General features: G+C 37.3%; 1 protein-coding gene across 1 annotated transcript in view; it reads right to left on the bottom strand.

Annotated features, from left to right (window-relative positions):
• Positions 1 to 209: 209 nt before the first annotated feature.
• LOC120539728 (cytochrome P450 2C11-like) overlaps positions 210 to 21,146 on the bottom strand; it is an 82,663-nt gene continuing 61,726 nt past the window's right edge. The window contains exons 12-18 of the mRNA XM_039770111.1: positions 18,488 to 18,637; positions 14,558 to 14,718; positions 14,280 to 14,456; positions 9,636 to 9,777; positions 6,883 to 7,070; positions 6,214 to 6,355; positions 210 to 679 (exon numbers count right to left, since the gene is read on the bottom strand). Coding sequence (XP_039626045.1) covers positions 495 to 679; positions 6,214 to 6,355; positions 6,883 to 7,070; positions 9,636 to 9,777; positions 14,280 to 14,456; positions 14,558 to 14,718; positions 18,488 to 18,637 — 1,145 coding nt within the window. The 3' untranslated portion in view covers positions 210 to 494. The remainder of the gene's footprint in view (positions 680 to 6,213; positions 6,356 to 6,882; positions 7,071 to 9,635; positions 9,778 to 14,279; positions 14,457 to 14,557; positions 14,719 to 18,487; positions 18,638 to 21,146) is intronic.

The raw sequence follows: 21,146 nt of genomic DNA, 5'->3' as shown, positions 1-21,146 counted from the left end.
CAGAAAAGCAGACAATAATATACATGACAGCGTCAGGGCTCTTCTGAACCCCGTCTGTTGGGTGGGGCAAAGTTTTTATACCCCTAGAATGCGTGATTTTATATCATTATGAAATGCAACAGTCGACACTTTTATTATACACAATCCTTGAGCCCCTTCAACGCCCCTTGTGCAACTTGATTTCTTGGCCCCTTTGTTATGGCGTTCAGATAAGGGAAAACGTGATAAGGCAGACTCATGTGTGGAATGCTTAGACCTCAAGTCTTTTGGACAAATATTTTTCTGTTTGCTCAGCAAAGCATGCTTTTATATAATGTATGGTTTCATAAAGCTTATTTCTCAGACATGAATTAGTACAAGGGAACGAAGAGAACATTCATCTTCCACAAAAGACACAGATATAAAAGCTTGTTTAAGTTAAAATAATAAGAACAAATGAAGGCAGAACATAAGGTGAATTTTGTGGATTTTCTAAAAGTTTCAGTGCTCAGCTGTCAGTGGTGAGGGCATATCAGGAGCTTGTAAGGCCGTGGCACTTTTACAAAAGAACTTTCATCTGGAGTTAGGTCGATGTGCTCTGGATCCTCGATGGAACGGAAAGAAAAGTTCTGCAGTAGGGTGGTCATAAATAGGAAAAGTTCTGTGCGGGCCAGGTGTTCACCTATACAGATTCTCTTTCCTAAAAAATAAATAAATAAATAAAAGCAGTAGTTTTCCATCTCATGGGACATTCTCAAATCTAAATAGATGTTGAACCCTCCAGTATGATGACCTCTTTCTATTTTTTTCCATTCTCTCAATTACACTGATGGAACAGTAATACACGGTTAGTGCACATGTCTCAAATTAGGAGTGAAATTTCAAATGTGTGTAGAGTGTACCAGTTCGCTCTGTGTCTGTGTGACTTTTTCTGCAGGTTCTATGTTTACATCCCACAGTTCAATGATATGCAGGTAGTGTTCATTGGGGACATTAAACTGTCCAAGTATGGGCATGTGCCCTGCAACCAACTAGTGTACCTTGTCACTGATGCTGATTGAATAAATTCCAGCTCCTCGCAACTACTGTATACTTTGGATTGTATAAGTGTGAAAATAGATGGATAAATTATCAAGTAAAACCCAAAGCCCTGCTTCAGATCAATTGCATCATTTGTCTTTCATTAAACAGTGACACGTGATGTTATTAATCCATTGGGCAATATGGTCAGATTTCTAAAGCTCTTGATTATGACACTGAACCCATTTTAAAGTTGTGTTTTACCTGTACAGTACATCCAGTTGAGCATCTGTGAGATGGGATGGGAGAGCTCTTTGGAGCAGAAACCTACTAGCAGCTATGGGACACTCTAGAGATGACAATGGGTAATATCACTGTGGTGCACCTTTGACACCTTGGATGACTCATCAGTTAACCTCGTAACATCCATTTCATAGGAGGGAGACATAAAAATGGAGTGCAAAAAATAATTCTTCAAGTACAAAAAAGAATGTAAAGATTCAACACATATTCCAACTAGAGCAGAAAAATTTTATAGCTGTTTATTCCATTGGCAGACCTACATTTTTGGGGGTCTGAAGTATGAAATGTTTTAGCGGCCCCTTCACAATCAGTAACATGGTCTGGGTAACCGCTGTTGTCTTCTTCAATGGGGTTGTTCCATGATAGACTATCACTTTATTTTTAAATGTACTGTATCTACTATATCTCGGATTTTGATTTAATTGCTGTAGTAATGAATTACACTATATTATTATTATTTTTTAAAAAACACTTTTCATACAGTAGACTCCTATAAATTGAGGGCAATGTTGAGTAAGGTTAATTCTGTGGTCCCTCTGGGATTAGAGGCTCTTAAGCTAAAGCTTTATTAGTTTCATAGTTGATCCACCCCTGGTTTGGTTTAGTTTAGTTTATTTGTAAAGAACATTTAAAACAATGAACATTGACCAAAAGCCTGCATATTAAAATCAATTGGGGAAAATAACTATAATAATAATATTAAACAAAAAACATAAAACTTAACAAAGATATTAAAGTAACTAATACTACTAATTAAAAGTGAAAAGATGTGTTTTCAGCCTGGATTTAAAAATGGCCACAGTTATTGCAGACCTGAAATAAGCAAGTAGATTGTTCTAGCTCTAGGGGAGCCTAGGAGCAGCTGAGGCAAAAGCACACTCACTTTTAAACATTAGTTGAGAACGTGGCACAACTAAGAGTGTCTGATCAAAGAAATTAAGTTGGGATGCTGGAACGTAAAGGTGTAAAACGTTGAAAAGATAGGAAGGCTGTTAATCCATTTAGGCACCTAAAAACATATAATAGCACTTTAAAGTCAACCTTGTAATGGACTGGAAGCCAAAGAAGGGAAGCTGATGTGGGAGAAATATGGTCACGCTTACATATGCCTGTCAAAAGTCTAGCATTAGCGTTTTGCACAAATTGTAGAAAGTGATTGCTGAATAACACCAGTGTATAATGAGTTACAGCTGTCCAATAAAGGCATGAGTCATCTTTTCAAGATCAGCAACAGACCAAGCAGGAACACTAATAGATGGAAATAACAGGCCTTTACAACTGAACGTATTTATTGATTTTGAGGTTACTTTCAAATATCACAATTATGTTCCTAGCACAAGGTTTAATGTATGGTTCTAGTAGACTAAGATTAAAATCAGAGACACTGTGGAGGTCAGAGATCCCAGATGTCACAATCTCAATTTTCTTTACATTTTAAATCAAGAAAATGTAACACCCAGGACTTGATGTTTTCCATACTTTTTTGGACATGGGGTTTTTAATAATGTCTAAAATGTAATCAGTTTTAGCATCCTTGACAGCATCATGGTAATTTAACAAGCAATCCCCAAAGACATCCGAAGACACCTGAAGCTTATCTTTCTTCCATTTGGCCTCAGTTCTCCTATATGTTTGTCTAATAGCTTTCATGGAATCATATAACCATGGCTCAGATAAAGATTTAGTACACCTTGTCTTCAGTGGAACAACTTAGTCTAAAACCTTGGAATTACAAAAAAATATTAGGCCCTCAGCACTACAGCATGCCTGAGTAGCATCTTTATACAGCAAACTGTCTGGCAGTAGAAGCGTAAATAATGTCAGAAAAGCAAGTAGAGGGGCGAGATTTAACACAAAGAAGATCTCATTTAAAAATGACATATGATCGTCAAAGAACATCACAAACGTATCTATTACGAACTTGTAATCCGTAAGATAAAACATGATCCAGTGTGTGCCCATGTGTAGGAACGCTCACTGACTTAGGATTAAAAGAGTAAATAAGATTTAAAAAGTTCCTAATTAGAGGTTTTATCAGACAACATGAATATTAAGTTCATCAAATGTTAAAAAAGTGTCATACTTTAACATAGTTCCAACCAAGAATTCAGAATATCTCTCTATCATAATAAAAAAACTTTGGGTCGAGACGTTATCATCTTGGAAAGACGCTTTGACGCTTGTGACTAAACTGTACAACCTTTGGAAACAAGACCCGTGAGATGGCCACTTTTGCACATCACACCCTACTTACAAACAATTTAAAACAAGATCATGGACATCTAACATCTCAGTTGTTGTGATGCTTTTGGCAGACACACTTAATGTGCTCCCAGCTGGTGCTGGGCGATATGACGATATATATCGTGGGGACGATAGAAAAGTGTCTATCGTCCTATTTCTCTTCTATCGTTTCTATCGTTTCTAACCTAATTTTATCAATTACTAAAGAAAATATTGCATTAAATAGCCTAAGACAAATGAATGATAATGTCTTGTCGCTATGCAATGCATACTCTACCCTTTATATAAGTGATAATCAAGAATAAAAATGAACTTTTTCGCAAAGAAACTCTATCTTGTGGTTTTGTGACAGTTCAGTTAAATGTCACTTCAAAATAAAGTTGCAAAAAAAAGTATGCAATGATATTTTTGTCAAACTTTTCAGAGAATAACTGGAAACGTACTTTATTGTGGGTGGTATATCGTGATATATATCGTTATTGTGATATAAAATAATCCATATCGTGATATATGATTTTTCCATATCGCCCAGCACTACGAGTCCCAGCTATTAAAAATTTTATATGTTCTCGATGGCACGTCAATGATTAAGCGAAGAAAAAAAAGCAGCTCTGTGCAAATTCTGAAAATAAGGAAAGTAATTTCAGCCTGGACCAAGTGGAATTGAAAACCAAGTTGTTCCAATTGGGGTCAGAAATAAAAGACTTAATAAAGACGTTCAGAAACGTTGGTGTGATAGATTCTAGATACAGATTCTAAAAGTAGTAAAATTCGAAAGTATCAAAAAAAAGAGAGTAAAGATCGCATTAGCACAAACAAACGGAAATTATTACTCAGTGAAATAAAGGAACAGCAAAAAGAGTTCAAATATATGGACATAAGTAATATGTCAGAAGTATGTAGATATTGCAAGGCTTTAAAGTTTAAGTTGGAGAATTCCCATGAAAGTAACAATCTCTTTAAATTGTATATCTGGATAACCAAACCTGGGGGTGGGCATGTGAAGCAAGCAGGGGGCGGAACCCCCTAGTTCTTGAATAAAATTCTTAATAAATTTAGCTGGTTGATAAATCACTGCAAAAAGAACTGAGTTAGGGTCATTCATTTCAAGCAGTAACTCAAAACTGGAATAATTGTCTGCAGTTAAAAGCCAGCAGTGCAAACAGTTATGATTTGATCTGCATCCATGAATGAAATATCAAAGAGTATGATGAATAACCTGGAAAAGCAGGTAAGCCCTGAACTTTGCCGTTACACCTTCCCATTTCCCCTGCAGTCTGTGACGTTTTCTATGGTGAAGGACACAGGGTGTGTGGTGCAGGCTAAGTGGTACACACAATAAGAAGGGTGTTTGACAAGTTTTCCTTCCATTCAGATTATATTTACATAGATCATCACTGGAGAATTGAATGTTGAGGAAGGTTTGGTTATCTTAGACTGGCAGAACTGAGATATCCACAAAGAAAAATGAAAATAAAGGCAATATAGACAATCCACAAACAAACCAGGAATATAGCAGATGGCTTTCCACATAGACCAGTACAATTTTCCATCAGATATATACCATGTCACATCCACTGTAATATACATACATTATAACAGTTACGATATTTTAACTATAAACTTGGAGTTCATTGGAGAGTGGTTAAAGGAATACTGCACCCAAAAATGATATTTTTTTTTATAAATCACTTACCCCAATTTTTTTAAATTAATGTTTCCATGAAAATGGACATAAGAAAGCTTCTGACAGAAGAGACATCTATGGCAACCAACTCTGAACAGCAGTAAACTATATCAAAAGGCTCATGAGAAAAATATTTTGTGACAAGTGTTGCATAATCCATATATCAAGTCATCCAGTCATATGCCCACACAGTCCTAAATGCTTGTATTTTTATTAAATTATTATTAAATGAATCCACCACCAGAAAATCTTCATGTGAATGAAAGTTGAGCTTGCTTAAAGTGCATAGCATTCTGGGTAATATTATTAAAGGAGAAGGGTCACAGGTCACATACAAATTTATTCAAAAAGACATTACCTTTAAAACATAAGTATACCAACACATTTCCAGTTTCTTTCTGCATGCACAACTTGTTTTTAAATATGTTTGCAAGTTTTATGCAAATTATTTACATATCAGTTAAACAGTTCTTATTAAATCCATACAGGAAGAAGAATTTCATCTGATATGCTGGTTAATCCAGCATATTACTTATTGCTAGGACCAGCTTTATTATTATCATGCTGGTTCTGGAGAAAACAAAAATTTCAGGAAAATATTTAGTGAATGAGATCACCTGAAGAAAAAAGCTTTGAAAAATTTTGATGTTAAGCACTTTTCTTCATCATTATCCTCATCTGGTAACTGGACTGTGTTTGTGTGTGTTAGTTATTTGTTAATTATGTTGCTGTCATCTGGCTTATTATGGCGGGTTATCGTGTTTTGTTAAATGCAGTTAGAGGATCAGAACAAATTAAAACACTAAATGGGAAAGGGACTACACCATTATCCTGAGCATTTTAGCATTAGCTTTTCTATATCGGTACAGGAAAAATATGAAAATACAGGACAACATTTAAACACAGGAGCTACATCACAATTCAAAGGTATAAATATTAACTTAAAAAAAAATTAAAGAAGATAACAAAAATGTGTGTACCTGTAGAAAATGGAAGGAACGCAGGATTCATTTTGAAGTGACCATGCTCATCCAAAAAGTGACCGGGATTGAAGGAGTTAGGAGATTCCCACAATGTCTTGTCGAACAGCAATGAATGAAGCAAAGGGGACACCATGGTACCCTGTATCATGATGAGAAACAACAAAATACTTCCACATTAGCATGAGTATTATTTTAGGATTTTGGTAGGATTATGGTGTGAGGAGTGGCAGTCACCACATTCTGTTAACTCAAGAACATGATAGTCAATCTGCAGGTAAGTGGACTGAAAAAGAGACATGACATTTCAATCAGGGCACACAGTAGCTTCAGATTGCAAGCATCTGGAGTGTCACTACAAAATGTAGGATCTAGTAAGCTCTCCTGTGTGAAGAGAGCTCCATTTGTAATGGGCACCTGATGTCACATTCAGTAATTGACATAATATTCTTATATAATGTTTACCATTGTTGCTGCCATTGGGTGTACATCTGTATATTCTGACATGTTTTTATTGTTTTCATCCTCTGGATAAAGACAAATAGAACTCCATGTGAGAGGGGAAAAGGTTGGTTTGAAGGATTTAATGTAACAAGTACTAGGTCCCCTTGAGGATTTTTAACAGCAAATCTAAGATGATAAATCAAAAATGAAATCAGATTCTCTCACCCCTGGAATGAAGTATCCTTGAAAAATGGTGTCTTTGGTGGTGGTGTGGATTACATTCAAAGGCAGCAGATCACTAAACCTCTGGATCTCGTGAATTACAGCATCCGTGAATGGCATCTTCTTCCGATCCTCCATACAGGGGCTACGTTTATGACCAATGACAGCTTCAATCTCTTTTTGAATATTTTCTTGAAAGATTAAAGTAGACACAGAAGTACAGTAGTTTATATTTTTTAGCTAAAGTCCTTTTTAATTATTGTTGTGGAGTTTGTCTTATTTTTACACTTTAGATGTTACAAGTATTTAAAGCTGCTATGAAAATACTTATGTTAAAAATGATGTTAAACTGTTCTGTTTTTTTAGGCTTGTTTTTCCTCTAATTTGAACTTTTTTATGCCTGTGGTATCAGTGTGTCTAACCCACACAGAAAGAGAAATTGTTAGTAGAGAAACATCGAAGTAGGCAACCATGCAAAAAGGGGCTTTCTGCAGAATGCAGAGGAGCAGCCAGATGTCAGAGAAGACACACAGCTAGAAAGGATTAGGAAAATGTCAGGCTCCAAACATAACCCAAACATCAAGTTCTAATTGTCATTTTCTAGACTTTACACATGCATAAAAGGCAAGGCCCTTGAACCACTGGATACTTTTATTTTGCAAAATGTACTGATATGGTCTATCAAAATGACATTTGACAGAAAGGCGTGTTCCCCTTAGCCCCCTCAAAATTTAAAAAGCAGAGAAACCACGGTCACTGAGAAGACCGACATACACTGCGGGATGTTTGAGCTGTAGCAATTTAACCTTAACACATTGACTGCTGAACCATTGATTACCAGGACACCGCAGTATAGTTTGATGCAAGTGTGATAAATAATGAGCTCTATCAAAACTCATAAATATATAAAGAAATGTATTAGAAAGCAACTGTTTTATTAATATTAACTCCATCAAAAATGTAAAGAAACTCTTAATTATTTCATTTTCACCAGTAGCATTACTAAAAGTCTCCATTGGAATAACTGTCTTTGAAGCACAGCACCATACAGAGTGCAGGGATAGGAGATAGGAGATAGGAGAAATATAACACATTTCTTTATACTGTTCACAATTGTTACATACAACACATTTGGTAGCTGGTGACTGTTTGAGTTCAGTTGGCTGCAGAATTTCCATGTAGTGCTGGCCTGATAGTTGTGACAAGTCAGACAGCTTAGGATGAAGAAACACCATCAGTACCAGAGCCTACACATTCATTCAACTGATTCTCACTATCTCGACCACTGTCTTTATCATCAAAATATTCATCTTGCAGTAAATCTAGTTATTTCAAAACATCAACAGCTTTATGCCTTTTTTGCAGTGAAATAACTATGGACTGTCTATTTATAGCACTATTTTCCTGTGCCATCAAAAAAAAAAATAATTCATGGCTATCCACTAAAAGGCAGCACTACGGTAGGTAACTGAGATGTGACAGTGAAACTCACCAGCAAGCTGGCTACATCTGTAGTGGTTATATACTGAGATATGACTTGTCTCACGTGTCACATTTTAACAGACTCAATGAGATACAACTTAACTTGCACATCGAGTTCAAAGTGTTAAAAGACTGAATGCTGGCACACATTGGATGTGTTGACCACCATTACCTGTAAGTGCTATTGAAATATCCATGTTACCATGCTCACTTATGCTCCTCCTGAGGCTGAGTGCACTTTTTATACTTAAATAGCTGCACACTATCACACCCCTAAATACACTTTACCACATATCACTACACTCCACCTGTCCACAGTGCAAATCCCACTTTTGTCACCAACTGTATTGCTGTGCACTCACAATGTCTGGCTCAGAAGCAGGTCCCATACAGCGTGAGCTACTGCAAGGGAACAGCTTCGGAGCCTGACATTGAGTGTTCATGGCTGACTACCAGTAGTTCATCAAATCTTTGAACTGAGTTGTCTCCTGTGTTTGAAAAAGATTAAAGACCCACGTGTTCATAGGGTCATTTGGTGGTTCTTAACTATCTGTGTTTAGTGTGTAATCAGTAATGGTGCTGATGTTGCCAAGATGCATGGTGTCACGCACGAGCGCATTGGGAGCAGTCGAAGGACCCAACGCTCACCGCGGAACAGCCGGCCGGGGGACGAAGGCAGCATACTAACCTCTCTCTCTCTTATTTCATAGAAAGGATGAAGCGACGCCACCATAAACCAGCCAGGAGCGAAAACAGAGCAACACTTCCGTGTTCCTTTCTTCCCTCTGGTCCCACTATGATCTCCCATACACCACCACACCTACCCAGCAACCATCACGCCTGATTTCCGATCCCTTCCTTTAAAAATGTCCCTCCAACCCTCCATATTGTCTTGTATTTTTTTCATGCATTTTGTCTGGAAAGAAAAAGACCTTATTTTCATTACAGTATACGGGGCTCACAACCCCAAACCTTGCGAATGCGATTCTTGTCTTTATTTACAATGGGTAGGGACAGAAGATGGATGGGGTGTGTATTTCAAAGTACTGTTCAAGGCAATCAGAATTTCAATGGAAATGAAATCAATAAACAGTATGATATGTTCATATTTACTGATAGAGAGTAAACATGAGAGGTAAATATAAGACTTGGTGTTGTTCCAAGAACGTTTTTCGCTGGATACCCTTAGGCGTGTGTTTCAGTGCTGGGATGGGTTGGTTTCACACATACAGAATAAAATAAACCTGCGTAGTAAGAAATTCTAAAACACCTACCCTGGATATGGGGGTACTTGATGAGAAGCATCAGTCCATATCGTAAAGTAGTGCTTGTAGTCTCTGTACCAGCCATAAAGAGGTTTGAAATGGTTCCCAGTAAATCATCATAGGTGAAAGAACTATTGGGATTTTCTTTTTCCTTAAAAACATGGAAGAAAGCCATACATTTTTCAAACCAAGCGGTTCTAAAAATAATTTTAGAAAATGACAAAATCATGTATTTTTTGTTTCAATGCATTTTTATTTATGTTAACTATTTTTTGTATTATTCCATGGCATTGTTTTGTTTTTCCTGTGCGCTTCACCGTTGTAGGACTCTATACCGTAGTGATACCTAAAACATATACATTTCTTGTTCCTTCTACAAATTTTTCTCATAACCTCATCTGACCTCAGGGATTATTATTTCATTCTCATGTTTTAAAGTTCTATAATCAACTAATTAAAATGAATTATTTGCTGTTTTACTGCAACACCATATTAAACTCTTGTAGTCTAGAAACAATTACAGGTTGCTATAGGGCATTTACTGTAGGGATATTTAGACCACAGAGTATATTTGCATAATTATCCAAATTTCAAGAAACAAAAATCTTTCTGTACTTTGCTTTGCACTTGAATTTCTGTGTTTATGACCTTGTACTCCTTTGACGATCCCTGGTTCTTGCTTTAGCATTTCTCTCAGATCTATCTTTCTTGTTAATGATTCCTGAATGCTTTCCTGACTACATACATTCTTCATCATTCTTCCAGCCCTTTCTTTTCTGACAGTAGCAACTTTTTTAGCAGTATACTTTAGTGTTGAAAGTTGCTATATAGTTTTTAGGGTTGGATATCAGGGGTCACAGACGACATAATAGCATCTTAGTTTGTCTAAGTTTTGTGGATTCAAACTAAAACTCTAGTGAAATTGTTTGATATAGACTCTCAGGTTACAAATTCTTTGTTGGCCCTGACTACAATTTTTGCCATACATTTCAGCTCTGGATGTGTGAACATTTGGTTTGTGATCCTCTCACTTTGTTCCTTGGCCACGATTATTGTTTCATGCCCTAGGCCTTATTTATTAGTTTCTTTGACTCCTAGTTACGACTTTTGCTTGTATATTTCAACCTTCTTCCAATTCTAATTTCTAAAATAAGCTGTGATTCTGTACAGTTTCAACATAGAAATGATTTTCAGGGAAACGTGTCATTCATGAAAAATTCAGGAGCAGATGAGTGATTTAGAAATGTTTTCATTCGATAGATGTAACATGATTTAATATATAACTGAAAGTAGAATAATTTATGATTTTGCATTGACTGACTGTGGTATAGCGGGTCCACGGCTTCAAAAAAAAAGGGCCAGGTTTTAAATCTGTATAGCCAAGTTGTTGTCCGTGGGCGTGATTGCACGACCACGGGTAGTTAATAAGGTTGTTGGAGCGAGTCACACCTGCATGTGTGGGTGCGATTGTTCTCAGTTGCCTCATTGGCTTCCTGCGGTGTGTGATTAAAGCAATGCGCCCACGGAGGCGTGCAGAGGTATGTATATATTCGGGTCGACACCAGGAAAGGGGGAGATAAAGAGATGGCTTCAGAAATCAGGAGGAATTGAGGAAGAAAAAGGAGGATAAAGAACGGGAAAGAGTAGTCTTAGTAGGTACGATCTGGCCACCTGTAACAAGGAAACAGAACGAGCTAGGGCCCCACGCAAGAGCGTTAGTTGGTTGCGCCCTAGGGGCTAGTTCACCCCACTGGATGTTCGAGTGAGTGGGGTGAGCAAGGCAGGTGTCCTCCCGAGGGATCCAAGGAGCGACTACAGAAGTGCAAAGGATGGAGGGAGGAGAGCCAACCTTTACGGTCTGGCAGTGAATTCCATATGGAAGTCAAGATGGAGGTGGCTGAAGGAACTCGTTACTGCTGAGTCTCAGTAGGCTGATGGAGCAATGGGTGAACCAGGGAGAAAGAGAGACGGAGGTAAACCGGAGAGAAATGAGAGAGATTGCGTTAACTTCTGCATTTTTTTTTTAACTTCGAGTTTTATCGGATTTATTTATTGATGTATTTTATCCCCACTGAACACCTGCTTTTATGGATTTATGGAAACCTGATGCACTGCACTTTTAGTTTGGACACTGTTTTGTTGGTTAACTTCTTTGGACACTGTTTTGTTGGTTTTAATAAAACCACTTATGCACTTTTTGGAAATATCGCCTGGCTTCATTTGAGAATTGCCCTCATATGTCAGCTCATTACCGACATTGTCGGGTTCAGGGCACCCAAAAGGACATTGGGAGCGTGGAGAGGACCTGCATCATCACACTGATTAAGAAACTTTTAAATTGAGTAACATTACTAGTAAAATATTTTAATAGATCTAAAAAACAGTTTCCTTTAGTTTTTCAGATTTTAAAATTTTGTACCATGGATGAATAACTATTGGTTTAGATTTAATGAGATGCTAATTGCAAGGTGAATACATTAAGAGGTCTTGTGCTTTCTCAAACCAATCATTATTCTTCAATGTCTCTTACTATGATCCTGTTTTATTTAGTTCTATAAACTGACATAGAGAGGCCAGTGAGGAAACACTAGAGGATGGTAACACCTTCTGACAGCTAAAGAGCACACAGTCCCCATGAATAAGATCTTTCAATCTCTCTTAAGCAGATAACGACTGAAATTGCTGATATCATCACCTCAGGATGTTGGATTAGACATCTAAAAATGACAAATTAAGTGACTCTGACTTTCTAGACCTGTGTTACATTTACAAAATATTATAAGTGCACCCATTTTTGTGACAGACTAGGGTGTACGGTGTTGTTGAATGCTTTTCAGGTGCAGAGTGTTCAGCTACAATCTCAGCCCTTTTTTCTGTTTTCTATTCCATCATGGTAAGTAAAATATGAGACATCAGACTCTTCTGTTTGCAAAGTCCGAATACTCCCATCATGCACGTGTGCTTGTGAGACAGTTTAAGGGCTCTGATGATAATTTTCCTGTTGAACCAGGGGCTGGTGCTGTTGTCTGATGCCGGCTGCAGAACATGTGATCGACAGCCCTGCCACTGCTGACATCACTTCCGCTGTCTGACCTCTTGGACCCTCCCCTTTTCTGCCTGGAACATATATGACCTCAAACCTTGCCATTGCTGTCACTTCTTTGTACTTGCAACTGAAAAGATGTTACTGTTCTTTGTGAAAGACCGTTTTATTTGTTTTTTTGCTTTACATTATAGAGTCACAGACTGTCCTAAACCTGTTTCAGCATTGGTTCTTTTATTTTACACCCAATTCCTTATCTTCCTCATAGCTACATTATATGCATTGTACATCCGGCTGATCATTCATTGGTTTTCAGTTCCTGCATAAAGTACATGCAGCTCACCTGTATGATTTCAGACAACAGAGAGAGAGTTGCAGACTGGTCTGAATGGGACACTGGGTATTCCAGACTATATGATTGGTTTCATGGGAGTGCAGCCCAACTCGTCTGATTCACTAAGATTAAATACATAGGCTCACAAATACATGGACAGTAGTAAGACTATTAAGAGTTTTAGCCTGGGGCACTAAGAGCAAAAATAGGACTGTTTTACTAGAAACCTTAATTCTTTATTTTTTACAAAACCTGCTTATTTCAGTTCTGGGTAATAGACAGCTGGAGGCTGTCCTTACAGCAATAACGGAAAGTATACATTGTCTGTTTATTAGCGTGCCACGCAATTAAATAACACATCTACTCTCTCACAAGGCCAATAGACTTTCCCAGTCAACCTGATCTGCACGTGTTTGTAGCTTGGGTGGTGCCCAAGCAGGGATTTTTACCTGTAATGCTGAGCTCTGCGAGCTGCCTGTTCTGCTTGTCCCGATCATTTCAAAGCCTGTATAGCAGCTGTCATTTTGCCACTTCGCATGTCAGCCGCTTGCATTGTGAAGGTTTGGGGTGTGGGATTTTGTTAGGGTGGCTGAACACACACTATGGAGAAGCGGTTGAATCATCTGCTGGCTTTCTGCTGCTGGTGAGCTGCGTGTTTTGCTTGTCGATTGTCGTTTTCAGAGCTGAGAGCAAGTTAAAGTGTCTCTTGCGGACTTCATATTGTCTTCAGAGAAGATCACGTCTCTTCTCGCTAGTCTCCCTTCCAAAGATTTTTTTTATAATAGAGAGATAACTTTTCAGCAGCAGTCAGTTTCAGGTTTAGGACTAGATTATAGAATTAGTCCAAAAAGTTCATTATTTATTAAACTATGAGTCATAATGCTCTTTTATCTTCCTTAAAACTCTTAATCACTGTTTATTCATTTGAATATCTCAGTTCACCCACATAGCAAAGATTCAAGCTTAAAATAATTTTTCAATGATCACAAACATATTGTTGCTATTTCTACTTCTCCTGTAGACTGGAAAAGCAAGACAGTCAGATAGCTGAGCTTAAATAGCATTTAGCCTTAAGGTTTCTCTTGTCGTTTTTAAGTGTTGGGCCCCTTATATCAAGTTCTCACCCTGTGGCAATACAAGATTTTTTCTGGTCAACCTGCCTATAGATGTAATAATTTCAATAACATTTATGAAAAGAAGATACTTCTAAATTGGTAGATAATCTTCTCTCCATCCTCTCCCACCCAGTAACCATCATGCATGTGTGATATGTTACCTCTTTCATTTTAAGAAGGAAACTGTCGACAAAATTCTGAGGGGTGTCATTGCTCAGATTTTCACTGCATTCTAAGATCGTTGATTTGATTATGGTGTTCATTTCTTCTATTTTTTTGAACAATTCTTTATGAGATCCAGGCAGGAATTTACACAGGTTAGGAAATATATTGTACAACTGGAGAAAAAGGATATAAAAAAAAGAAATAAGAAGCAAATCATGCACCATGCAGTTTCACTGGAATAGTTTAATTAGTAAGCATAAATATATTTATTTACCTGTGTCATCGGGGTACTAAGGAGAGCAATCACTGTGGTAACCACAGACACCAAGTGAGTGAAAATGGCATTCTTATAGTCAAAACGTTTTCCATACAGAACAGAGCAGATGACATTGCAAACAGCACAGCTTAGAATGACTTTAGGGTCGAAGGGAGAACCTGAAATTTTCAAACAAACGCTTATGATTCCTAAGTATGGAAAAGAAAAATCTAAGAAATCCTTTAAAAATATTGCACTCTAAGATGTACATTTGATTTTCAGATTTCCCATTCAACTGCATTCAAACCTAACATTTTTACTTCCTACATGTAATATTATACATTTATTTACATTAAATAAATTAACTGCACAGACAGATGTTGCCCTCATTAGCCTTTGCAGTGTTTTAAATATGCTCTTAGGATGTTTTTAACTGATCCTGTTTGGACAACTGTCCAACCCCACCCATAGGCTTGCACACTACTATGTTTGCACCGTTGCATTCGATCCCCCAGTTACATTTCCTGTTTCATGGGGTCTCAAATCCTGCTGCATGTGCATGCTCTCATGTGAAATGGATTAACAGTCTAGTCCTTTCCTGAACCCTACTCAGGTAAACCTCTCCGTAAACTCTTCCTGGGTTCTTGCATGGCTTCTACTAACCCAAAGCTCGCCTGTTGATTTTTTCCATGCAGGCAGCAGAGCATCACCAGAGTGTCGGCACCTTCCATAGACACGTGTGTGGTCCAATAGGCCTCTCATGCTAAAACACTTTGTTTCAACACAACCACCTATGGAGCTCTCTCACGCAGCTGATCTGGCGGTCACACTGGCATGCCACACTGCACCCATGTAGCTATCCAGCATACTTTGCCAACTTCCTGCACCCCCTCCTTCCACTAAGTGAAAGCGCAAAACTTTTTTTTTCTTTGTCTAATTCAAAAGCAGGGTAAACTAGCCTCAGGGCACAGACTTGCCTCAAGGAGGTGCCCATTTTTTCTTGGTTGGGTTGGGTTCCCAGATAACTTATCCACTTATCCAAATCTGAAATTTGATGCCAGAAACATGTAGAGTCCACCTCTTTTTAAAGCAGTGAAAGTTGAAAAAAATGAGCTATGTAGCTGACACGATTTCGATAAACAGAAGTCAGTACCATAAATGAATGCCCATGGTAATGATTGTTATTTCTTTTTGTTTAATAAAGGATTCATATTATTGGGCTGCACCAATAAATGAGAAGAGGAGGCAGGTCTACAGTTTAAATGATCAATCATGTTTAAATGCATTTCATTTTCAGGTATTGTGGCTTGGCTGGTTAAAGTGCCTGTGTAGTAACCAGGGGCCTCATGCATAAATGGTGCGTACGCACAGAAATGTTGCATACGAACCTTTCCACATTCAAATCGAGATGTATAAAACCTAAACTTGGCGTAAAGCCACACACTTTTCCACGGTACCTCATACCCTGTTCTCCGCTCAGTTTTGCAGACTGGCGGCACCCAGCGTCAAAGCAATGCTACTGTTCCTGTGTGGTTTATGTTTCTTTTTCAGATCCACATCCCTGACCATTTATAAATGCACTGAAATTAACCACATATTGTTTATTAGTTTAATGCATGTGATTGTAATTAACCTGTAATAATATAATGGTCCACAGAATGGTCAAACTATTTTAAATACCATAGCTGCTTTAGTGTTGTTACTCTCACTGCACCTTCTTTTTTCAGCTGCTCCCGTTAAGGGTTACCACAACGGATCATCTTTGTCCATATTACTCCCACTGTACCACTCGTAGCAGCTGATCAGAAAGAGAATTATCAGGATATACAGTATCTAGCACACGCTACCTCAACCATGCTTCCTATTTGAACTGCTTCTCACACGGCAAACGCTTCAAAACCTTTACTGTATGGAACGCACGGTTCAGAAAGAGTTTCATCCCAAGAGCACTAAACACACTCAATCACTCCATCAACTGCTCCTTGTAGAACTGTTTGTAATTATAAGTACAATTACCTCACTGTAAACTTGTGATACACTTATAATATTGCACAACCTGAGCCACTTTATAAAGCACGTATTTACATATGATGATGATATCATTTTTCAGATGAAATACAGCAAAATATGTTTATTATATTATACAGATAAAACTTTAACTTCATTTAAATAATCTATACTGTTAATAATTAAACATGTGAGGACACGGTGCTGCAGCGCTAGCGAGGCGCTGGAGCTATGTTCACAGATTGTTACTGCCTCGCACTGTATTCTTGCTGGTGCTGGCACGACACTAGAAGGATAGATGGATAGAATAATTAAACATGTACTACGAAGATATTTCAAGGTTCCTTAAAAGTTTTGAAGAATCAGATAACAGATGGCTTAATGTCTATTACAGAGCTGATTGCGTGGTGATTGGGTATTTGGAGAAAGAAAAGGAAGGACAGGAATTGGAGATTAGTACGTTTGAAAGAGACAGCACTGCTGCAATAAATTATTTCATCGAAAGTCGCGCACCGTGTTCCCATGTTTAATAACATGCTTTAACTCCTATCATCTTGAAAAGGATATCACATATAGATCTCAGTGTTTTAATTATTCAGAGAGCTGTAATATTACGAATGTAATGGATTCTGTGTGCTGTCGGAGGAAGAGAAAGCCGGTTTAAGAAGCACATAGTGATTCACACACATAGAGCACATAGAAGATCAAATACAAAACAAAGCATTTAACGTACTACTGTAGTTACGATGTGATTTCAGAAACTAGTAAATTAAATGATTTTAAGGTTAAGTTTATGATTTTCTACTTTAATGACAAAATAAGCTATGTGATTAAAGAGGAAATTTTGAGATTAAAGTTAACATTTCATGCTTTTTCCCCACTGTGTCCCTTTTTTTTTCTCTGTACCCTAATAAGCTTTCATATGACACTCAGATGGTGGGCTACGACTCACCTTTTCTCGGCGACTTTGATGCGAGATTTCTTTTTTATTTCGGGCACTGTGTGACTTTGTGAACTTGAGCTTTCGAGTTTCTCCGACACGCTATGTCACTCGATCAGCTTCCTTTTCTTTTTATACCTCTGTTTAAAGATAACCAAAAAATAGTATGTTTTTCCTTGCCTCCACTTGGTATTCGCTGAAATTGTTCCATTTTTCCTCGTGGTTTTGCCATTGTCTTTTCACAGAAGGCTGATTTTAAGGGCTATTTATATTGATTTGCATATTCAAAGAGGCGTAATTCTGGGAGGAAATGGGGTGGGGCAGCAGGCGCGTGCACGTGCATCACTTTTCACGCTTATCGGGATTTATGTAGCAGAAGAACGTGGATGTTTGATTACGCACAGACTCCTGCATCTGGATTTTTCTGTGCATATGCACATTCCCGCTTTGTGCTTACACAATGTTATAGTGTGAGTTCTACACACGGTGTTATACATGAGGCCCCAGGAGATCCTGAGTTCAAGTTTCAGTGGTGCCTGCTCCTCATGATCTTCCTTTCAGTTACTTTAGGCAGGCAGTGTAGTGGTTAAGGCTCTGGGTTTAAATCCCGCTACTGACACTGTATGACCATAAGTAAGTCACATGACCTGTTTGTACTCCAATTGGAACAACCAAAAGAAATGTAACCAATTATATCATAAATACTATAAGCTGCGTTGGATAAAGGCATCAGGGGAACATTTATTGAAATTGATTGAAAATCATTCATTTAGATGACATGAGATGTGGACTACGCAACACGAGTAAATGTGAGATTTTCAATTTACGATTATCACATAGTTTGATCTGTTCAACTCTGCTATCAGAAACTTTGTTATCTCTGTTCTCCATAAGATTAAAAAAGATTCTGAGCCATTATAACAAACTACTTGGGATAAGTAACATATAAAATATAAATATATGCAATTTTTGGGTGGGGGAATTCCTTTAACTCAGCTTACCTTGATATTTCTTGAATTCCTTTACAAGGTTTTGTGCTTCTTCTTGGATCCACTCCTCAATGCTACGCCTACCTACTCCATAATCTCTGAGTGTTTTTATAGAAAACCGACGAAGTTGTTTCCAGTTCTCTCCATTAGTAAAGGCCACTCCTGCATAAAGAAGAAACACTCATGCATAGAGTATACTGAAGTGACATTTTCACTTTAATTATAAAGTTCTGTCATTTTGAGCTGCTTTACCACAGTTAGTTTGATATTCATTTCATCAATGTGATGGCCAGTTATGCTGTAACAAAAATATTTCCAATTACTCTTGACTTGAAGAGAATGACCAGTCCGAGACTACAGTACATAATGGTATTCATTTATTCACTACTCCCAAATACAATCTAAAGGGATAAGGATAAACTGAAACAGTGTCGTCAAATATGACCCTGGAGTCCTACAGGGGAGGAAAACTTCTGTTCCAAACAAAGTTTTGAATTAGAATTCAATTATTGCTGCTTAAGTAATTTATGTGCTTCAGTTCCATTAACTTGCTTCTTAAGATTCTCACCTGAGGAACCTTTGATCTAAAATATACACTCTGAATGTGTCCCTCCGCTACTGATGAGATTAGTCAAACAATTAACAATTTCCAACTACACATTCAATGGTGGCTCCTACATACTGAATGTTAGTAGACCATCGTCACAAAATGAACATAAAAGTCAAATGCAAAAAAATATTTTTATAATGATAAACGGCAAGTATGTTACATAATAAACTATAAAATCCTCATAGTTTGTAATTTGATCAAATACATTGCAGAAATAGTGCAAATATTCATTTATTTTTTAAATCTACTTATGTAGTTCAGTATCATAGAGCACTGGAGCCCACCATGGAAGATTTAGAAACAAGACTGCAACCATCTGCTAATGACATGCCAGTCTATACCAGTGCACTATCACTGTCCCAAAGGAAATTTAGAGTTGCCAGTTAACTGGCACAGCTTGAGTACCCAGACAAAGACCCATATGGATATGAGCACAATATCCTACGCATGCAAACATAAGAGAATAAATCAAACCCAGAACTGTGTGGTAACAGTACAAACCACTAAACAACCATGTTGCCTGCAGACTGAAATATACTTTGAATAAATCTTAAATCATTTGACATCTACTTATAAAATGTAAAATTTATTTCTATGGTGATGTTAAGATTTCTGTGGAATACTCCATCCAAAAATGATTTTTATAATGCTACTTACCCTTTGTGGTTTATAGTGATGGTCGAGAAAAAAAATTGATTTCATGATTTCATTGGGAACAGAGATAACAAAGTGTATAATAGAATGGCATCCTATAGTGACCAACACTGGACCACTGCAAACAGTATTAAAAAACATGCACGAAAAATCTCAAGTTACTTCTGTCACTTAATCAAAACATCAAATTGTTTGGCAAAATGCATGCATGTTTTGCTAAAATATTGTTCAATAAATATTTATGGAAAATTACAGAAGTGCATGCAGAGGAAACAAATTTGAACCGAAGGTCCGCCTCTCCCCCTCATTCGTATGTCGGGAGATTTGCCTTCAATGTAAAAGCTCATTACCATGAGAACACATTTCCTCTGCAGGTACTGCTCTGATTATCTGGAAGTGTTTATTTAACAATTTTTTTGTCCATTGTGAGCATACGATTGAATGACTTGATGTTTGGATTATGTGACATTTTTCATGGACATTTTTATATTGTTTGCTGTCATTCAGTATTGATCTTCATGGATATCCATTCTATCAAAAAGTTTGTTCTCACTGCTCTCCAGAAAAAAATTTGAGATTAAAATCTTTTTCTCAGGCTTCACTACAAACTACATGGCATAAGCAACATGTAAAAATATTTTGGGAAGAAAATTCCTTTAAGGTTGTGTATGTTAGGAGTCAGTTTTAAATATTTTGTCAGCTTTCTTTTATGATAATTCTTTAATTACCCCATGTTTTAGGGGTTTTCTTAACTCTACAATTCAAATTTGTTATTGGTTTTGTTACCAATTTTTTTTTATCTTATAACAATTGTCACCGTTTTGTCCTTATTACGGGTGTATCCTTGGAGGCCATGACCTTTTAGTGTAACAATTCGATGGTCATCTAAGGTTTGCTTACTCATCTCAGTTTGCGGATACCAAGACCCTTTTTGCCTCGTTTACTTTTTCTTAGAGAAATAATTAGTCTGTATTTTTCAACTCTGATATTTACTACTCATTTTGGTTTTGTTGTCAGTATAGTTTAACCTTCCGGTTTCAAACCTTTTTCACTATTTATGACTATGCCTTTTCTCCTGGTCTCACTCTTAGAACATTGGAACATTAGAACATAAGAAATATGACAAAAAAGAGGAAACCTTTCAGTCCATCATGTTTGTTTGTTTAGCTATTAGCTAAGTTGTCCAAATATCTCATCCAGATACTGTATCTTGGTAGTTTGTTTCAGATTCCCACAACTCTTTGCATAAACAAAAGCTTCTTGGCTTCAGTCCATAATTTCCACTGGTGTCCACGAAAGCCATTTAGCTGAAAGATTTTTGGTGGATCTATTTTATCGATGCCTCTGAGAATTTTGAAGACTTCGATTAGGTCTCCTCTACTTGAGACTAAAAACGATTAATTCTTG

This window comes from Polypterus senegalus, chromosome 11, assembly GCF_016835505.1.
Source record: "Polypterus senegalus isolate Bchr_013 chromosome 11, ASM1683550v1, whole genome shotgun sequence".
Classification (NCBI taxonomy): domain Eukaryota; kingdom Metazoa; phylum Chordata; class Cladistia; order Polypteriformes; family Polypteridae; genus Polypterus; species Polypterus senegalus.
This window is presented reverse-complemented; position numbering and strand designations above follow the sequence as displayed.